At 45.8% G+C, this 22,274-nt stretch overlaps 1 protein-coding gene across 2 annotated transcripts in view; it reads left to right on the top strand.

Annotated features, from left to right (window-relative positions):
- The window catches only part of LOC144595939 (myosin light chain kinase, smooth muscle-like), a 237,239-nt gene that overhangs the window by 188,000 nt on the left and 26,965 nt on the right, over positions 1-22,274 (top strand). Inside the window, exons 23-27 of one of the 2 annotated variants that reach the window (XM_078403888.1) lie at positions 6,957-7,256; positions 9,153-9,185; positions 9,269-9,362; positions 10,251-10,454; positions 16,545-16,762. In XM_078403888.1, the coding sequence (XP_078260014.1) occupies positions 6,957-7,256; positions 9,153-9,185; positions 9,269-9,362; positions 10,251-10,454; positions 16,545-16,762 (849 nt within the window). Of the gene's footprint in view, positions 1-6,956; positions 7,257-9,152; positions 9,186-9,268; positions 9,363-10,250; positions 10,455-16,071; positions 16,140-16,544; positions 16,763-22,274 lie in introns of those variants that run through there. The other variant, XM_078403889.1, reaches the window with a different exon arrangement.

Here is a 22,274-nt window from a genome sequence, read left to right as displayed (position 1 = left end):
GCAGTAATGATTATGGCATCATGTTCAGCTCAGACATTGTGGAACGAAGGACCTGTTCTTCTGCTTTAGACTTTACTTTAGATTTTTGAGATACATCATGGAAACAGGCCCTTCAGCCCACCGAGTCTGCACTGACCAGCAGTCACCCCATGCACTAACCCGATCCTACACACTAGAGACAATCTACAGTTTTTACCAAAGCCAATTAACCTACAAACCTGTACGTCTGTGGAGAAAAACGGAGCACCCAGAGAAAGCCCATGCAGGTCACAGGGAGAACGTAAAAGCTACGTACAGACAGCACTTGTAGTCAGGATCGAACCCGGGTCTCTGACACAGTAAGGCAGCAACTCTACCGCTGCGCCACTGTACCGCCCCTGTACTGTCAACCCTGTCTGTGCATCTCATACCTTTATATATTTTCTTACTTTTCTGCTGTACTGTTCTATGTTCCATGTCTCCCCACAACCTCTGTTAGATACTGAAATGGGTATGAGGAAGAAAGAGCCTGAAAGAGCATAAAACAGACAGCGAGGAAAGGAAGTAAAACACATCAGTTAAAAATAAATGTCTGCAAGCATTTCCTGGCTGCAGGCCTGTAGGCGTACAGGGTCGGGAGAGCCCCTTGTTGGGCCTCCAAGTGTGAGTGGCATTTCTGCTCACCATCAAACAGCAGCCTGGACTTGTTACAGAGAATTTGGTTCATTTCTCAGCACAAATCCATCAACTTCTTGAAATTTTCAGGGACAGATGCTCATGTCAGTTGAGGCTAGGTTAGTGATCAAAATAATTGCAGCCTCTTCATTAATCAAAGCCTTACCTCATCAACCAAAGACCTACCAACGACTTCAGTGAAGAACTTCAGACTACCTTTAATCAGACTTCACTGGAATCTATCTTGCATGAAACGTTATTCCCCTTATCCTGTATCTGTATACTATGGACGGCTTGATTGTAATCATAAATAGTCTCCTCACTGACTGGATAACACGCAACAAAAAAGCTTTTCACTCCACCTCGGTACATGTGAAAATAATAAACTAAACTAAACTTGCACACACCAAGATGCCCATCCATCTCCTAAATCAGATTGCTAGATCAGGTTCGCCCAGTACTGCTGGATCTCGCTGTTGCTAACCATTTAACTTTCCAGTTCCAATACTGGCCTTTCTGTACTGGGCCTCCTCTATTGTCAGAGTGAGGCCATGTGCAAACTTGAGGAACAGCATCTCATATTCCGCTTGGATAGCTTACAACCCAACGTTATGAACTTTGACTTCTCCAATTTTAAATGATCTCACCCTCACCCCTGTGCCCACCCTCCACCCGGCCTGGTGCACACGCATTTCTCCCATTATCCCAACCCACCCTTACCCCCATTCCCTTTAACCTTTACCCTTCCCTCTGGCTTTACATTTCACTCCTCTTCTCTTCACATCTCACAGCCTTTGGTCTTTTCTTCTCTGGCCTTTGTCCACACATCTGCCGTCAAAACCCTTCTCCCCTGTATCCACCCATCACTTGCCAGGCATTTTCTCGCCCCACCCCTTTCCCAGCTTTCTCCCCTCTATTACAATCATTCTGAAGAAGGGTCCTGACCTGAAATGTCGCCTATCCATTCCGTCTGGAGATGCTGCCTGGACCGCTGAGTTATGCCAGCACTTTGTGTCTTTTTTTTTAATGTCAAATCTACTTGTTGTGTAAAATGGTTACTCTCTGAGTCATTCACACACCAGCACATTGTGTTTTACAGGAGATCAAGTCTGTTTGGTTGACTTAATCTAGTCTGATTACAAACTGTGCTCAATTGTGATCCATGTTTAAACACTTTTAGCATCAGGCACGACTGATGTATGGTTCGGGATGATCATTAGTTCAAAACCACACGGCAATTGTATGTCAGTGAAATTAAACCTCAGTTTGTGCAATGCTTAAACCAACCAAGAGCTGGCAGCTTAATTTCTCATGGTGTCTGATCAGTATGCATCTGGTCAGTCTGATCAGTGTCTGACATGAGGTGAGATGAGAAAACCTTTTTCACACAGAGTTGTGAATTTGTGGAATTCTCTGCCTCAGAAGGCAGTGGAGGCCGATTCACTGGATGCATTCAAAAGAGAGTTAGATAGAGCTCTTAGGGCTAGTGAAATCAAGGGGTATGGGGAGAAGGCAGGAACGGTGCACTGATTGTGGATGATTAGCCATGATCACATTGAATGGCGGTGCTGGCTCGAAGGGCCGAATGGCCTCCTCCTGCACCTATTGTCTGTGAATCTATGTATATCTAATATTGGAGACCAAGTTGGAGATAATTGCCTCTTTATGACTCCCTTATATTTATATAACAGTTGGATCAGTTGTTTTATTAAACCAATAGCACTATTCAATCATTCTGTTCACGATATAACATGGAAGCTGGATTGAAGCATCAACTACCTTGTAGTGAATGGAAATTTCAGCTGCTTCTAAATCCTTTAAATTTCTGTTTCATAATTGATGTTTCTTTTAAGAGTGTATCGTGCCATCACTTGCAATTGATATATGGTTTAGGATTTGTGTTGGAAAAACAATGTTGAAAATACTTCATGCTTTTTCCGTTGCAGTCTGCACTTCACAAGGGTTGAAAGAAAGTTAGGAAGATGGCAACGGTTGCATCCAATATGTTCAGGAGATATATGTCAGCAGGCCCTGGTGACTTTCAGCTTACAATCCCATTAATTTCACCAATATGATATTTTATAAATGCAAGGGAGTCATAGTGGCATAGCGGTAGAGTTGTTGCCTCACAGTGCCAGCGATCCGGGTTCGATCCTGACATCGGGTGTGTTCAGTATGTTTGTACGTTCTCCTTATGACCGCATGGGTTTTCTCTGGGTGCTCCGGTTTCCTCCCAAATTCCAAAGATATGCAGGTTTGTAGGCTAATTGGCTTCTGTAAAGTGCCCCTAGTGTGTAGGATATCATATCATATCATATATATACAGCCGGAAACAGGCCTTTTCGATCCACCAAGTCCGTGCCGCCCAGCGATCCCCGTACACTAACACTATCCTACACCCACTAGGGACAATTTTTACATTTACCCAACCAATTAACCTACATACCTGTACGTCTTTGGAGTGTGGGAGGAAACCGAATATCTCGGAGAAAACCCACGCAGGTCACGGGGAGAACGTACAAACTCCTTACAGTGCAGCACCCGTAGTCAGGATCGAACCTGAGTCTCCGGCGCTGCATTCGCTGTAAAGCAGCAACTCTATAGAACTAGTGTAAACTGATTATCGTCAGTCAGCACGGACTTGGTGGGCCGAAGGGCCTGTTTCCATGCTGTATCTCTAAACTAATCCTTTCCAAGCCTCCATTAATTCTTGGGAGTTTGGTGCGATGAATTATGTTTTATTCTGGAAAGACAGACACAAAATATTTGTTTAATTTCCCAGCTATTTCCTACTTTCCCAATGTAATCTCCCCTGTCTCAGCCTGTAAGAGACCCTCATTAGTGCTTGCAAATCTCCTAATCACATATTTTTAGGAGCTTTTACAGTGTGGTTTTATGTTTCTCATTGGACTCGTATCCTACCTTCCCTGAATTGTAACGGTCATGTTACTCTGCTGAAATCAGAAATGTTCCCAATCCTCAGACTTACCGCTCTTTTCGGCAAGTTTGAAAGGATTTTTCTTTGATTAGACTTTATTTTAGACTTTAGAGATACAGTGTGGAAACAGGCCCTTCGGCCCACTGAGTTCACGCCGACCACTAGCATTATCCTATACCCTAAGGACAATTTAACCAAAGCCAATTAACCTATTAGCCAAACTCTGGACAGAGAACAGCTGTGGTCAGGATTGAACCCGGGTCTCTGGTGCTGTAAGGCAACAACTCTATTGCTGCGTCACTGTGCCACCCTGATCTGATACTATTTTTAACTCCTCTTGTTAGCCATGGAATGACCAATTTCCTGTTAATTTTTAAAGATCGACACAAAGTGCTGGAGTAAGTCAGTGGGTTAGGCAGCATCTCTAGATAAAATGGATAGTTGATGTTTCGGGTCTGGAACCCTTCTTCATGCTCTCCAGTGATGCTGCCTGATCCGATGCGTTAATGCAGCATTTTGTGTCTATCTTTGGAACCTGTTTATTACAACCTGTTAATTTTTGTTACCTTGAATGATATATATTCATCACAAACTTTTCTGACCCTAAGTGAAGGTATATTCTTGCATTTATAAATGCCCCCCCACCTTACAAACATGTGTTGTCATTGCCCATCTAACTTCCCTCCACTACCAGGTCGTCCTTCCTTTATAACTTTCTAAATTTATAGACAATAGACAATAGGTGCAGGAGGAGGCCATTCGGCCCTTCGAGCCAGCACCACCATTCAATGTGATCATGGCTGATCATTCTCAATCAGTACCCCATTCCTGCCTTCTCCCCATACCCCCTGACTCTGCTATCCTTAAGAGCTCTATCTAGCTCTCTCTTGAATGCATTCAGAGAACTGGCCTCCACTGCCTTCTGAGGCAGAGAATTCCACAAATTTACAACTCTCTGACTGAAAAAGTTTTTCCTCATCTCCGTTCTAAATGGCCTACCCCTTATTCTTAAACTGTGGCCCCTGGTTCTGGACTCCCCCAACATTGGGAACATGTTTCCTGCCTCTAACATGTCCAACCCCTTAATAACCTTATATGTTTCGATAAGATCCCCTCTCAACTAAATTCCAGTGTATACAAGCCTAGTCGCTCCAGTCTTTCAACATATGACAGTCCCGCCATTCCGGGAAATAACCTAGTAATTCCGGGAATTAACCTAGTAACCGAGAAATTTCTCCTTCTCTGAAACACTCCTCCACTGTCGACTCATCCCCGTCCCTCACTTCCCCTCTGTTTACTTCAGTTAAACCTTATGGCGGCACAGTAGCGCAGCTGGTAGAGTTATTGCCACACACTGCCAGAGACCCGGGTTCGATCCTGACTTCAGGTGCTGTCTGAGTAGAGTCTTTATGATCTCCCTGTGACCGTGTGGGTTTTCTCCGGGTGCTCCGGTTTCCTCCCACAATCCAAAGATGTGCCGGTTTGCAGGTGAATTGGCCTCTGTAAGTTGGTCCTAGTGTGTAGGGAGTGGATGAGAAAATGGGATAACATTGAACTAGTGTGAACAAGTAATGTTTGGTTGGGACTCATTGGGCCAAAGGGCCTGTTTCCATGCTATTATCTCTAAACTAAACTAAACCAAATTAAACTTTATCTCCAGGCTTAGTTATTCAATGCACTGGGACCCCATTCCCAACTCCGTTCAGGTGAAGCTTGTCCCAATAGGCAGCTTCTTTTTCCAGTGTCCAATTAATTGAAGCCGTTTCCACCCTGACCAATGTTTAATCCATAGAGTCAATTAGAGTAACATAATCATCATGTCATATTGCATGGAAATAGGACCTTCTGCCCAACTCGTCTATGTATTGTTCTTTGTTAGAGAGTCATGAAGTCATGCAGCATGGAAACAGGCCCTTCAGCCCAACGTCCATGCTGACCAAGATGCCCCATCTCAGCTAATGCCTTTTGCCTGCATTTGGCCTATATCCCTCCAAATCTTTCCTATCCATATACCTGTCCAACTCATCTTCAATCTATACCCCCTGTTTCTTGATTCTTCCAGCCTTGGACAAAGACCATTCCCACCTCAATGCCTCTTCCACCACAAGTGCTATGTCCCATTTGCTCACTCCTTGTACTGTCTCTGTTCTTGTTCAAACAGCCTGCAAGAATTTCAAAAAGTCTTAATTATCATAGAAGTGTTTAATTGTCATCTGTTCTAGCATTACAACAATGATATTCTTAGTTGCTGCAGTTTTTCAGGCACATTAATGTGCAACAACACGTCAGCAGCCTACAGAGTACTAAAATAAAATAGTCATAAAATCATAGAGCACAGACCAGGCCCTTCGGCCCAACCTGTGCATTCCAACCAAGATTCCCATATACACTAGTCCACTTGCCTCTGTTGACCCAGATGCTTCTAAACCTTTCCTTTCTATGCACCTGTCTAACAATCTTCTAAATGCAACAACACAACAAATAAACATACATTTAAAAAAAAACAATAAACTAACGGTTATACTAAGTAACCACACCATAATATTGCAAGCTGAAGTACATAGTGCAATCTGTATAGGGTCCACAGAGGTTCATTGCTGAGGTGGGTTTGTGGTCTGGGTTGTGCGGGTGATTCTACCTTAGTTTAGTATATTATTGTCAGATGTACCAAGGTAGGTGAAAAGGTTTTGTTGCGTGCTAACCAATCAGCGAAAAGACTTACATGATTACAATCAAGCCGTCCACAGTATACAGATACAGCATAAAGGGGATAGCGTTTAGTGCAAGATAAAGTCCAGGAAAGTTTGACTAAAGATAGTCTGAGGGTTTCCAATGAGGTAGGTGGCAGCTCAGGACTGTTCTCTAGTTGGTGATAGGATGGTTCAGTTGACTGCTAACAGCTGGGAAGAAACTGTCCCTGATTCTGGAGGTATGCGTTTTCACACTTCTATACCTTTTGCCTGATGGGAGAAGGGAGAAGAGTGGTGATCAGGGTGATTGAGACTTGTCCTTGACTATGCTGTTGGCCTTGCCAAGGCAGAGTGAAGTGTCGATGGAGTAATTGGAAGGGAGGTAGGTTTCCGTGATGGTCTGGGCTACATCCGCAACTCAGTGCAACTTCTTGCTTCATGTGAAAGATTCATGATTCAGTGAAAGATTGGCAGGTGAATGGTAGATGATATGTGGTACATGGTGGATGGTAAATGGTAGAACTGGTAGATTAGCCATGATCGAGTAGACTCGGTGGACCGAATGTCCTAATTCTGCTCCTGTGTCTTCTGGTGAAGTTTGAATTTCCTTCCATTTAAAGTGTTGTAAACATGAATGTGGTCTTGCCACTGACATCACCTTTTTCTGCTCGTAGATAGACCAGAACCTCCTGCGCGCAAGCCCTGCTCTTCCGATGTCCGTAGTTCCACCCTGACTCTGTCGTGGTACGGGCCCACCTACGATGGCGGCAGCGTTGTCCAGTCTTACAATGTGGAAACCTGGAATTCGGAGCAGAAGCAATGGATGCCCCTGACTACCTGCCGCAGCACCTCCTGCAACGTGGGTGATCTGACCCCCGATGAAGAGTACAAGTTCCGAGTCCGAGCTGTCAACATCTATGGCACCAGCGAGCCAAGTCAGGAATCCGATTTGGTCAAAGTGGGAGTGAGAGAAGGTTAGCTTTACCTCATGGCCACAGAGAGAACTGTACAAACATCACTGACTGCAGATGCACAAGGAAATACTTAACGAATAGTGAAAGGCCTGGGCAGAGTGGATGAGGAGAGGATGTTTCCATTAGAGGGAGAGTCTAGGAACAAAGGGGAACAGCCTCAGAATAAAAGGACATACCTTTAGAAAGGAGATGAGGAGGAATGTCTTTAGTCAGAGGGTAGGGAATCTATGGAATCCATTGCCACAGACAGCTGTGGAGGCCAAGTCAATGGGAATTTTTGAGGCGGAGATTGACAAATTCTTAATTAGTAAGGGTATCAGGGGTAATGGGGAGAAGACAGGATAATGGGGTTGAGAGAGAAAGATCGACCAGCCATGATTGAATGGCGGTGTAGACTTGATGGGGCGAATGGCTTAATTCTGCTCCTATAACTTATGAACTTATGAAATTAAAGGGCCTGACCCGAAACGTCACCCATGCTTTTTTCCAGAGATGCTGCCTGACCCCATGAGATACTCCAGCACTTTGTGTCTGTCTCAAAGAATTGCAGATGCTGGGTTACCAAAAATGGAGTGACGCAGTAGGTCAGGCAACAGCTCTGGAGAACATGGATAGATGACGTTCTCAATTGGGTTTCAGTCTGAAGAAAGGTCCTGACCCAAAACATCACCTATTGAGCCTGAAGACGGTTCCCAGCACAAAACGTCACTTATTCACGTTCTCCAGAGATGCTGCCTAACGCTCTGTTACTCCAGCACTTTGTGTTTTTTAGCATCTCTGGAGAACATGGATAGGTCAGGTTTCAGTCTGAAGAAGGGTCCCAACCCAAAACATCCCCTTTGGATGTTCTTTAGCGATGCTGTCTGACCTGCAGGGTCACTCCAGCACTCTGTGTCTTTTTACTACTGATGCATGTGTAAATATGATAAGGGTATTTTGAAGTCAGCTTTTCTGCAAACTTTTGAAATGTTGCTTTCACCTGTATTTCTTTTTTCATATTGTTGTTCTCTGTTCACTTGTGCTGAGAAAGGTGGTAGGCAAATTCTGAGAGGTTTTTCAACTATAAATATGCCCTGTTCCTCTCTTCTTTTCTTTCATAAAACTGCTGGAAAGAATGCAGAGATTTACGCAGATATTGCAAGGAAACGAGGGCCTGAGCTATCGGGAGAGGTTAGGCTAGCTAGTTTATTTCTTGGAGTGCAGGAGACTGAGGAGTGATCTTATAGAGGTGTATTAAATCATGAGGGAATTGATAGGGTGAATGCACGGTCTTTTACCCAGGGTAGACGAATCAAGAGCCAGAGGACATAGGTGTAAGGTGAGAGAGGAAAGATTTAATAGGATCCTGAGGGACAGCTTTTTCACAGTGGACGGTGGGTATATGGAGTGTGCTGCCAGAGGAGGTAGTTGAGGCAGGTACTACAACAGAATTTAAAAGACACTTGGACAGGTCCTTAGATCGAAAATGTTTAGAGGGCTAAGGGGCAAATGCAGGCAGGTGGGACTAGTGCCAGTGTAGATGAGGCATCTTGGTCGGCCTGGGCAAGTGAGGCTGAAGGGCCTGTTTCTATGCTGTATGACACTTTGACCCTCTAACATAAAATAATATGGTCCAGGAGCAGGCCCTACGACCCACAATGTGCATGTTGAACATGATGCCAAGTTATTGGTTCGTCTTATTTCTCCTGATTATGGCATATCAAATTTAACCTTTGTAAACTATGACCTGAAGCAGAGGGATTCTTGCAAATTTAATGGCACTCCTGCCTTTTTAAGATATCTAATGAAATGTTTAATAACTTGCAGATTTATTAGTTTCAACCTGCATATAATTTTTTATATTTTGAACATCATTCAATTGCAAAGTGATCTAAATATGTCTTATTTAATTTTAAGAACACAAAGATGAAGTTGACCTATCTGATGATGGTAAGGATATTTTTATTTTATCTCCATTGCAAAATACAAGTAAGACTTGCGCTACAATTTACTCCAAACAAATTACCTTGTAGATGAGAAAGAAGGTGAACTGGATTATCGGGTTGTCACGATTAACACAAACGAGAAGGTTGCTGAATATTACGATATACTGGAAAAAATAGGGACGTGAGTACCACAGTTAATAATACAACGGGCTCCATTTCTGATTTTGTAGTTATAGTTACAGTTGTGTAAGACATTGGTGAGGCCACATTTAGAGTATTGTGTTCAGTTTTGGTCACCATGTGATAAGAAAGATGTTGTCAAGCTGGAAAAGGTTCAGAGAAGATTTACCAGGATTTTGCCAGGACTCAAGGGTAGGAGCTCTAAGGAGAGGTTGAGCAGGCTAGGACTTTATTCCTTGCAGCGCAGGAGGATGAGGGATGATCTTATAGAGGTGTACAAAATCATGAGAGGAATAGATCGGGTAAACGCTCAGAGTCTTTTGATAAGAGTAGGGGAATCTGTGGAATTCTCTGCCACAGAAGGTAGTTGAGGCCAGTTCATTGGCTATATTTAAGAGGGAGTTAGATGTGGTCCTTGTGGCTAAAGGGATCAGGGGGTATGGAGAGAAGGCAGGTACGGGATACTGAGTTGGATGATCAGCCACGATCATATTGAATGGCGGTGCAGGCTCGAAGGGCCGAATGGCCTACTCCTGCACCTATTTTCTGTTTCTATGAATCGAGAACCAGAGGATATTGATTTAAGTGAGGGGGAAAGATTTAATGGTAAGCTGAGGGTTAACTTTTTTACACAAAGGGTGGTGGGTGTGTGGAACGAGCTGCCGAATGAGATAGGTACAATGCTTAAGACAGGTACATGTATAGGATGGGTTTAGAAGGATATATGGGCCATAAGCAGGCTGGTGGGACTAGTTTAGTTGGAGCATGTTGGGCGGAGTGGGCAAGTTGGGCTGAAGGGTCTGTTCCCACACTGTATGACTAGCTTTATTTGCGATCTGTTTCATTCTACAGCACAAATGTGTAAGAAGTATTGTGATCTTGTTTACAGGGGGAAATTTGGACAAGTTTTCAAACTTGTTGAGAAGAAAACTAAAAAGGTTTGGGCGGGGAAGTTCTTCAAAGCTTTTTCTGCAAAGGATAAAGAAAACATAAGACGAGAGATCAGTATTATGAATCGCCTACACCATCCAAAGCTTGTTCAATGCGTTGATGCATTTGAATCAAGGTCAGACATCGTGATGGTTCTGGAAATGTAAGTAATTACTATTTTCTTTGGTTAATCGATATTTCAGAACATGATTATAGAAATCGTCAATAAAGTGCATAATCAGGTTTAGGTTTATTATTGTCACTTGTACCAACGTACGGTGAAAAGCTTTGTTCTGCATGCTATCCAATCAAATCAGATAATACTGTACATAAATAGAATCAAGCCAACCTCTCATACAATAGGCAGAGTAAAAGGGAAGATACAGAGTGCAGAATATAGTTCTCAGCATTGTGGTGCACCAGTTCCAGAGGAAAAAGTCCGGGGTCGAGGTGAATCGGACACCACCCTAGCTTATGGAAGAACCATTCAAAAGCCTGATACCAGAGGGGAGTAAGCTGTTCCTTCGTCTGGTGGTGCGTACCTTCTGTCTGATGGGAGCAGGGATGAGAAGGAATGACCGTGGTGGAACAAGTCTTTGATTATAGAATGTTGAACATAGAACAGTACAGCACAAGAACAGGCCCTTTGGCCCACAATGTCTGTGTAAAACCTAATGCCAAGACCATCACTTGTCTACCTGCACATAACCCATATCCCTCCATTCCCTGCATGTCCGTATGCATATCTAAAAGTCTTTAAAATCCAAGTAGAGTATCTGTCTCAAAGACCACCCCCAGCGATGTGTTCCAAGAACTCTCTTCCCTCTGTGTAAAAAAAAACTTGCCCTGCACATCTCCTTTAAATTCTAGTATTCTACTGCTCTCTAGTATTGGATTTTTCTGTACTGGGAAAAAGGTTCTGACTAAAGTTTATAGGCTAATTGGCTTCTGTAAAAACTGTCCCTAGTGTGTAATTCTGCAAGACTTCGCAGGCCAGGGTTTGCTATCCCTAGCTGAAGAGTCTAGAACCAGGGGTTACAGTGTTGAAATAAGGATTGAATAAGGCAAGGAGGAATTTCTTCACTCAGACTAAGGCATATGTTTGGAGTTCATAAGATCACAAGACACAGGAACAGAATTAGGCTATTCGGCCCACAAAGCCTGCTCTGCCTTTCAATCATGGCTGATCTATTTTTCCCTCTTAACCCCATTCTCTCTGCCTTTTCCCAGTAACATTTGATGTGGTTACTTATCAAGAACCTATCAATTTGCTTTAAAAATACCCAATGACTTGGCCTCCACAGCTATCTGTGGCAATGAATTTCACAGATTCACCACCCTCTGGTTGAAGAAATTCCTCTTCATCTCCTTTCTAAAGGTACGTTCTTTTATTTTGAGGCTGTGCCCTCTGGTCCTAGACTCTGCCACTAGTGGAAACACCCTCCCCACAACCACTCTGTCTAGGCCTTTCATTATCTGGTAGGTTTCAATGTGAGCCCTCCTCATCCTTCTAAATTCCGAGTACAGACCTAGAGTCATCAAACGCTCATCATACGTTAACCCAATCATCTCCAGGATCATTCTCCTATGGACCCTCTCCAACACCAGCATCTCCTTCTTCAGAGCCCAAAACCCTTCACAGTATTCCAAATGTGGCTAACAAGCACCTTATAAAGCCTGAGCATGACATCCTTGCTTTTATATTCCAGTCCTCTCGAAATGAATGCTAACATTGCATTTGCCTTTCTTCACCTCCTTTGGCTGCTTCTCAGCAGTATTTCTGACAACATTTCTTTCATTAAGGCATCACAAAACTGATGCACCAATTTAATTTATAGAACGGCACAGCCACAGGCCCTTCAGCCCACAAAACCATGCTGACCGTGAAGCCAGTTTAAACTAATCCCATCTGCCCCCCTTAGCCTTCTGGGTCAGCCTACCATGAAGGACCTTGGGAAAGGCTTTACTAAAGTCCATTTAGGCAACGTTCATTGCCATTCCCTCATCTTTGTCACCTCCTCAAAAAACTCAACACAACTATCCTAATAGGTAGGTCCTATCCTGAAGAATTTTCTCCAGTACCTTCCCGATTGGCCTGTAATTTCCTTCCTTGTCCCGATAGCCCTTCTTAAACATTAGCTATTCTCCAGTCCTCTGGGACCTCAACTGTGGCTAAAAAGGACACAAAGATCTCTGTCAAGGCTCCAGCAATCTCGTCTCTTGAATGGATAGATCCCATCAGGCCTTGGAGACTTATCCACCTAATGTTTATATGACAATAAAACTCTTTAGACTCTTGACCCTTAAACCCTAACACTTCCTCCATCTTGAACAAGACGGAGAGGGTGTCATGAAGAACGTTAGGGTGGATACTGTTCATGGTGAATCATAAGCATTGGATTGGAACAATAAATGTCTGTTGTCATGCATCAAAGCTGTGCTCTGAACATAACTTGTGCTCGAGAATCTTTGTGTGCAAGAATTGCAGAAAAAATGTGGACATAGCCCAGACCATCACACAAACCAACCTCCCTTCCATTGACTCAATTTAAACCATGCTGCCTCAGCAAGACCACCAGCATAATCAAGGATGTCTCACCCCTGACCCTCCCTCTTTTCCCCTCTCCAATCAGGCAAGAGGTACAAAAGTGTGAAAACGCACACCTCCAGATTTAGGGACAGTTTCTTCCCAGCTGTTATCAGGTCACTGAACCATCCTATCACCAACTAGAGAGCAGTCCTGAGCTACTATCTACCTCATTGGAAACCCTCAGACTATCTTTAATCGGACCTGGAGCGATTGGGCTTGTATACACTGGAATTTAGAAGGATGAGGGGGGATCTTATTGAAACATATAAGATAATTAGGGGATTGGACACATTAGAGGCAGGAAACATGTTCCCAATGTTGGGGGAGTCCAGAACAAGGGGCCACAGTTTAAGAATAAGGGGTAGGCCATTTAGAACGGAGATGAGGAAGAACTTTTTCAGTCAGAGAGTGGTGAAGGTGTGGAATTCTCTGCCTCACAAGGCAGTGGAGGCCAGTTCGTTGGATGCTTTCAAGAGAGAGCTGGATAGAGCTCTTAAGGATAGCGGAGTGAGGGGGTATGGGGAGAAGGCAGGAACGGGGTACTGATTGAGAGTGATCAGCCATGATCGCATTGAATGGCGGTGCTGGCTCGAAGGGCTGAATGGCCTACTCCTGCACCTATTGTCTATTGTCTATTGTCTATTACTGGAATTTATCTTGTACTAAAGTTTATTCCCTTTATCGTGTATCTGTACGCTGTGCACCGTTCGATTGTAATCGTGTACAGAGTTCCCGATGACTAGTTAGCACACAACAAAAGCTTTTCACTGTACCTTGGTACACATGACAATAAAATAACCTAAGTGTCAAAGGCTATATGCAGTTGCCAATTGTCTTGTTAGAATTGTGGTTGACAAGAATACAGTGAAAACTATGGCATTGTTTTTAATGATCTGACATTCCCAACTCCTCCATCACCCTTGTGTCAATCAGTTGCAAATCCTGTCTCTTGAAACCAAACTATGGAAAACAATACTCGGTAACCCATTTGCCATGTCAGAACTGAAACACAGGATGAGTGAGGTGGGGAAATTGTTCTTGCAATAATAAATCCAAGGCAAGCAGCGAAAAGTACTAAATCTAAAAGGGTGAAGATTTTAAACATCTTTAATTGAGATTCTCAGGACAGCTGGGAAACAGCAACTTTAATCTTTGGAGGTTACATTTAAGAAGATAGAAGTGTTCAACAGTGTTTAGTTCCAGGAACATAGTCTGTTTGCCTCGTGTAGAGTGATGAGGAATGTGATAAGACTGAAGAAGGGTCCCAAACCGAAATGTTGCTTATCCACGTTCTCCTGAGATGCTACCTGACACAGTGAGCTAGTCCAGCATTTTGTGCCTTATTTTGCAAACCAGCATCTGCATTTCCTTGCTTCTACTTAAGAGAAGTCATCCCAAGTTTGGTACTTGAGGTACAAGAAGGGTGCAGAAAAGATTTATGAGGATGTTACCAGGACTCGAGGGCCTGAGCCACAGGGTGACGTTGCAAGGCTAGGACTTTACTCCTTGGAGCACAGGAGGATGAGGGGTGATCTTGTAGAGGTGTATAAGATCATGACAGGAATAGATAGGGCAGATGCAGTGTCTTTTGCCCAGAGTAGGGGAATCGAGAACCAGAGGACATGGTTATAAGGTGCGGGGGCGAAACATTTAATCGAAGCCAGAAGGATAACTTTTTTATACAAAGGGCGAGCGGTATGTATGTGGGACGAGTTGCCAGAGGAGGTAGTTGAGGCAGGTACTATCACAATGTTTAAGAAACATGTGGATAGGTACGGGGATAAAATAGGTTGAGATGGATATGGGCCAAACGCAGCCTGTGTAGATGGGGCATGTTGGTCGGCATGGGCAAGTTGGGCCAAAGGACCTGTTTTCATGCTGTATGACTGTATGACATGTTTGGATGCCATATTCTGTGGTTGTGAAATCACAGTTCCATAATGAAATGATTCTGGTATGTAAGTGTTGTGCCAGTATAGTTGAAAGTCAACTCTGCATTGTATCTCAACTATGCCATCTCCATCATCGGAATGCTTGATGTAGCACTAGTTGCACATAAGTAAAATATGTTCCATTACCCAATGTTAGATCTATCATCTACACATAGAAATGTGGATGCTCTCCAAAATTGTTGCCCAGCATGGAGGAAAAATAGGTTATAATTGTGGTCTTTACCGTGCGTGACCTTGATCTGCCGGACTTGATTGATGCGGGTGTCAGGGGTTATGGAGAAAAGGCAGCAGAATGGGGTTGTGAGGTAAGATAGATCAGCCATGATTGGATGGTGGAGTAGACTTGATGTGCCGAATAGTCTAATGCTGTTCCTTGAGCTTTGAGTTTATGAACTTTCTGAGAAAGCGGCTAATTCGAATGTACTTTATCAAACGACAGCAGAATTGTCCTGTCATTCACTGAATGAGAGTTTGTGGCTCCAGCCTTTTCACTGACTCAGCGACACTACCTCCATCCTCCATGTTACACTTCATCTTTCAGGTCAGCTTCCTACCACAAGCATGCCGTTTACGTCCCCAATCGCAAATACTCACTTTCAGTTTTAGTTTTAAAGATGCAACATGGTAACAGGCTCTTTGAGTCTGAAGAAGGGTCCCGACCCGAAACATCACCCATTCTTTTTCTCCAGAGATGCTGCCTGACCCACTGAGTTACTCCAGCACTTTGTGTCTAACTATGGAAACAGGCTCTTCAGCCCACCAAATGCACACCAACCATCGATCACTCAATCACACTAGTTCTATGTTATCCGACTTTCTCATCCACTTTCTACACACTGGAGCAATTTCCAGAGGCCAATTAACCGGCAGTCTTTGGGGTGTGGGAGAAAACCGGAGCACGCGGTCACAAGGCGAACATTCAAACTCCACACAAGGCAGCACCCGACATCAGGATTGAATCCGGGTCTCTGGTGCCGTAAGGTCGCAGCTCTACCTGCTGCGCCACCGTGCCGTCCAAATATCCCCACCTGTTCTGTATTCTAACGTTTATTGGAACCTTGGACATTTTGGCATCTTCTCCTCTGACCTTTTGCCATCTTCACTATATTGTTTATTAAGGGTGGATTTTTGTTTCTTTTCCATATATATTTTGTTTCGCTGGAGCATTGGAGACAGAGGGGCAGATCTGAAAGAAGTATATAAAATCATAAGAGGCATAGACAGTCAGAACCATTCCCTCAGGATGGAAATGTCAAAGATCAAGAAGTCATAGCTTTAAAGTGAGAGGGGCAAAGTTTAATATGGGGTAAGTCTTTTACACTTTTAAGGGTGCTTGAACTGTGTTGTCAGGAGTGGTGGTTGAAGCAGATACATTAGTGGTGTTTAGGAGATTTTTGTTTTAGCACATGGATATTGAGGGATTTGTATCATGTGCAGGTAGAGGAGATTAATTTAACTTGGCATCATGTTCAGCACAGACATTGGGGGCCAAAAGGCCTGTTCCTGTGCTGTATGAGGCGGATTCAGATCAAACGCTTTCATCCCACTTGACTGTGTGCCCCAAGAAGTCAATGGAACCAAATCTCCACCAAAGAAATTGAGAACTCCTAACAATATAAATCTGCCAAGGAATAGGTACTTAATGTACTAAATAAACATTGTGCTTCTTCCCAATGCATTTTACATTATTCGCATATTTCTTGTCTCACAGAGTTTCAGGAGGGGAGCTTTTTGAGAGAATAATTGATGAGGATTTCGAGTTGACCGAGAGGGAATGCATCCAGTACATGCTGCAAATTAATGAAGGGGTGCAGTTTATCCACAAGCAGGAAATTGTGCATCTGGATCTAAAGCCAGAAAACATCATGTGCATCAACAAAACGGGAGCCAGGATTAAGCTCATTGATTTCGGACTGGCTCGAAGATTAGGTAACAGCACCACTCAAATGCCGTCATTAAATCAGTGTGTGGCTGTTTGATGTGAATCTGTGAATGCGTGATTTTGATGAATGTTGACAGATCTCAGAAGAAGGGTCCTGACGCGAAACGGCACCTATCCACGTTCCCCAGAGCTGCTGCCTGACCTGCTGAGTTACTCCAGCACTTTGTGTTTATTTTCTCCGAAGGAACTTATCTGTTATAAGTCATAGAGTCAATGTAGAAGCAAGCCCTTCGGCCCAACTTGCCCACACCGACCAACATGTCCCACCTGCCTGCATTTGGCCCAGATCCCTCTCAACCTAGCCTATCCATGTCCCTGCCTAAATGTTTCTTAAACATTGCGATCGTACCTGCCTCAACTACCTCCTCCGGTAGATCATTCTATACACCCACCACCCTTTGTGTGACAACACATCTGTTGTTTTAAATCCGTGATGATAAGGTATGAGCCACCATCTAAATAATATTATTGATAGTGACTCATGGTAACACTGTTAATCTTATCATGATTTCACTATAATCAACTGTGACTGCATGGGTTTCCTACGGATGCTCTGGTTTCCTCCCACATCCCAAAGATGTGCCTGTTTGTAGGTTAATTGATCTCTGTAAATTGCCCCTGGTATATGGGGTGTGGATGAGAAAGTGGGGTGTCTTTGAACTAGTGTGAGCGTAGTGTGATCAATAGTCGGTGTTGAATCGGTGGGCCGAGGGGCCTGTTTCCATGCTGTATCTTTCAATCAAATATTCAATCAAATGTAGGTTTACTTATCCTTGGTTCATCCATCTTTCTCTGCATATCCTCTTTCTAACTGTTCGTGTATCTCACGTTAAATGTACTCTGTTCTCTCTTTACCATTTCCATTCAAATTCAATCACTCATCTTTCCCCTTTTGACTTTAGAGATACAGCGTGGAAACAGGCCCTTCGGCCCACCGAGTCCATGCCGACTAGCGTACACTTGCACTATCCTGCACACTAGGGACAATTTATAAATTTACTAAAGCCAATTAACCTACAAACCTGCACATCTTTGGAGTGTGGGAGGAAACTGGAGCACCGGGAGAAAACCCACGCGGTCACAGGGAGAACGTACAAACTCCGTACAGACAGCACCTGAGATCAGGATTGAACCCAGGTCTCTGGCGCTGTAAGGCAGCAACTCTACCGCTGCGCCATTGTGATGCCTCATGCTTTGAGTGGCATAGTGGTACAGCTGGCAGAATTGATGATTTACAGCTCCAGATACCTGGGCTCAATCATTACCTTGGGTGCTGTCTGTGTGGAGTTTACACGTTCTCCATGTGGTAGCGTGGATTTCCTCTGGTTGCTTCAGTTTCATAAGGTGATAGGAGTAGAATTAGGCTATTCGGCCCATCAAGTCTATGCCATTCAATCATGGCTGATCCATCTCTCCTAACCCCATTCTAGTGTTCTTGGAATGTAGTTTCCTCCCACATCCCAAAGACGTGTGGGTTTGTAAGTTAATTGCCCCTAGTGTGTAGGGAGTGGATGAGAAAGCGGAATAACATAGAACTAGTGTGAACGGGTGATTGATGGTCAGTGTGGACTCAATGGACTGAAGGGCCTGATTCTATGCTGTATCTTGATCTCTACTTGTGTTTTGTAAGTTCCAGTGATGTATTCATCCGAATGAGAGTGTGTTATTCGAGCACCGTTTCTGGCTGATCAGCCATTTGCTCAACAAAGGGTTTAGTTTAGTTTAGAGATACAGCGTGGAAACTGGGCCTTTGGCCCACCGAGTCCATGCCGACCAGCGATCATCCCCTTGAGGCCTGTTCTGTCACAAAAAAAAAGGGCAACAGAAGTCGCAGTGAAAAAAATAACCAATGACTGTCGAAGAAGTTTTATTGGCAAGTGATCTTTAAAGTGAGGGAAGAACGATTTAATAGGAACCTGAGGGGCAACTTTTTCACACCAGGTTGGTGGGTGCATGGAATGAGCTGCCAGAGGAGGTAGTTGAGGCAAGGAACAATCACAACGTTTAAGAAACATTTAGACAAGTACATGGATAGCATAGGTTTGGAGGGATATGGGCCAAAAACAAGCAGGTGGGACTAGTGTAGCTGGGACATGTTGGTCAGTGTGGGCAAGTTGGGCTAAAGGGCATGTTTCCACGCTGTATGAATTTATAACCATAAGGATCTAGTCACCCAGTTTCCACAGAACTTTGCAGGATTAGTAAATGAACATAGATTTACTTTTTCACAAGCTCTGGAAAAACTACTTATTTTCACTCTGTCCCTGAAGCTTGGAAAATGTTACAGTTGACAGTATGTTAAAAATCTTTATATGATTGAGAGAGCGAGTAAGACAGTCATCTCTCTCTCTCTTTTTTTTTTTTTCCTTTCCAAAGACTTTATTCAGCACAAACGCATGATACATCACATCAAAACCACATTCAGAGGTTACAACACATCAAGTAATCATTATAATACAATGTTGCCTACATTATTTACAATGCTCTCAACCCCCCCCCCCCCCGCGGTGACCAGCGCCCACGGAAGGCCTCCAGAGTCCCCGTGGACACCGCATGTTCCCTCTCCAGGGACACGCGCGCATGGACGTAGGCCCGGAAGAGGGGCAGGCAGCCGACTCTGGCAAGACCATTGACCGCCCGCTGCCTGGACCCGCGAATGGCCATCTTGGCTAGGCCCAAGAGCAAACCGACAGGGAGGTCCCGTCCCCCCCAAACGACCCTCCCCACTCCCTACCTTGTGTCCAAACACTAGAATCGTAGGACTAAAGTGTAGCCAAAACTTGAGGAACAGCCCCTTCAGATATTGGTACAGGGGCAGTAACCTCTCACACTCCATATACGCGTGGAACACGGTCTCTTCCTCACCGCAGAAAATACAGGCAGCCGACGAGCCCGTGAACCGACTCAAAAGTTTATTACACGCCACCGCTCTGTGCAACACTCTCCACCCCAGGTCCCCATGTAAAGGGGAACGACTCCCTTGTAGAGAGACCTTTGCTGCCAAGGATACTATCAAGATCCTTAATAAATCCTGGCAGATCTGCCCACCGCCTCTGCGCCGCATCAATTTTAGTCCTGGAAGTCCTGGTTGTTTTTAGAAAGTCCCGAATCTCACAGATAAAGGCTGCTCTAGACACAGCCCTGGAGTCCGTGCACTCCGCCAACCCACTCACACCTGGAGCAGCAGCCTCCTCTGCACATCGCTCAAGGCCAGTGTCAGAGTTCGTGGGACTACAGCTTGCTGAAAGCTCACTCACCCCACTGCACAGACCGAGCCCATCACTCTCCCCCTCCTCTGGCATGACACCACCCCCAGAATCAATGCCGAGGGAGGGTCCCGATACCTCTGACAGCAACAAGCTGTCCGGTGAAAGGCCAGGCTCCTGCACTCTCCCATCACCCCCCACGTCTGGGCCTGGGGAAGAAAAAACAAGAGGCACCCCCAGGGTCCCGGGTACGCAGGCACCCACAAGATCCAAAGGAGGGTCACAACCCATAACCGCCCCGCCCCCCACAGCACCCAGAGTACCCGCACCACTGGCAGCACCCAGAGAGTCTCCACCCTCCACCACCTCACCAACACCCACTGAAAGAGCTGGTGTTTTTGGAGTCTCCCCTACTACCTCAACCGGTGAGGCATCACACCCCTCATCACCTCCACTGGTTCTAATACGGAGCACAGAGTGGAACATTTGATCTCCCGATCCTCCCCCCTCAGGCTGACTCTGCTCATCCCCCATCCCAGGGGACACATTTCCAGGGGAGCCAGTCCCATCAACTGGCGTGCCAACACCCTCAGATGGACTCTGAAACGAGGGGACCTCCTCCGACCCAGGGGACACACTCCCAGGGGCACCAACCCCACTACCCGATGAGATGACTCCCTCGGAAGGCCCCTGAGACGAGGGGACAGCCACCAACCCAGAGGACACAGTTTCAGGGGAGCCGATCCCAGTAACTGATCTGGTAGCACCTGCGGAAGGTCCCTGAACCAGAGGCCCATCCTCCGGCCCATAAGTCACCAGTCCGTGGTCACCGACCTCGTCAGGGGTGGAAGGTCTCGAAATATCCGTCCCCCTTAATTTGGGCCCACGATCCTGCTCTTCCTCGCCAAGCGCACGCCTTCTTTTTGTCCTGCTGACATGCGGAGGTACGGTGACCTCCATAAAGGAAGGGTCCTCCGCCTCCGCACCACCCGCTGCCCCCTTTCTACTCCCATGTTTGCCCCCTCCTGCCCCCTTCCGGTTCACCTCAGCTCCTTGCTGAGCCACACCAGGTGCGTCCTGGATCTCACTGGGCCCAACAGGCACCCACCCCTTGGGTGGGCTCAGGTCTAGGCAAGAACCCATCCGCTTTTGATTGACTCCCTTGGAGGGGCTTCTTCTTCTTCTTCTTCTTATTCTTCCCCTTCTGCTTCTCCCAACCTTCCTCCCCCCCCTTCGCCCTTCCCCTGCGCCTCGCCATCGACCACCTCCACAGGTTCAGGGCGTAGGGGGCGGGGGCCCTCACTGCTCCGGGTCACCAAGGCAGTACTTACAGCCCCTGATGGGTTGGCAGTGCCATCCCGGGTCACCGAGGCGGGGCTAGCAGCCCCAGCCGAGTCAGCAGTTCCACCCCGGGCCACCGAGGCATGGCGGGCCGCCCCGGACGGGCCAGCACTGCATTCCTGGGCCCCTGCGTTAGAATTTCTCGCAGCGGCCCGGCTCTTAGGACACAATCTACGGAGATGTCCAAACTCTTTGCAAGCATGACACTGTGCCTCTCCCCAGCTCCAATACACGCGATTGGAGAGACCCTTATGCTCCACAACGAAGCTCCGCTCAGCACCCAACCCCGCTTCCACCTTCGTAAACACACGCCTCTTGAAGCTCAGGACCCCTTTCTCATACGGGTCATTCCCGGGGTGCATAAGCCTAGTAAGCTTAGACCGCACCTTCCCAATCTTCACCAAGTGTGGAAGGAGTTTTGCATCCCGGAGAAACGTGGGACAATTCCGCAGGAGAACCGGTTTCACATTGGACACCCACGGTTCCACCTGCAGATGGACCCCCTCCACCGTGAGCCCCTTCTCCAACACTTGGGCCACATCCTCCCGGGACTTTAGTATCAACTGAACCTTCCCTCCTGCACTCTCAGAAGAGGCAATGACATCCCTCTTGAACAGATCGTGCAAGCCCTTTGCAATTGCAGCCCTGCTCCACACGAACCCGGTTTGAACCGAGATCCCGTAAATATCCCAGTCCAAGTCAACATGAGGCTCATCCACGAGTGGCCTCGAAGCCGCCGTCGAAGCCACCACTGCGTAGCTCTGAACCTTAGGCCGAGCCCCCGCCATCTTGACAGTGGCACACCCCAGCTCCAGGGACAGCAGCACCTCAGCTCAAAAGCGATCCTCAGAGACAGTCACAGTCTGGATAAGCAGCAGAAGCAGTTTCCTCCAGCCGAAGAAAGGAAAGTCCCCAAGCTCACCTCCACAGTCCAGAGCAGCTTTTGGAAGGC

The sequence above is a fragment of the Rhinoraja longicauda genome, chromosome 8 (assembly GCF_053455715.1).
Source record: "Rhinoraja longicauda isolate Sanriku21f chromosome 8, sRhiLon1.1, whole genome shotgun sequence".
NCBI lineage: Eukaryota > Metazoa > Chordata > Chondrichthyes > Rajiformes > Arhynchobatidae > Rhinoraja > Rhinoraja longicauda.
This window is presented reverse-complemented; position numbering and strand designations above follow the sequence as displayed.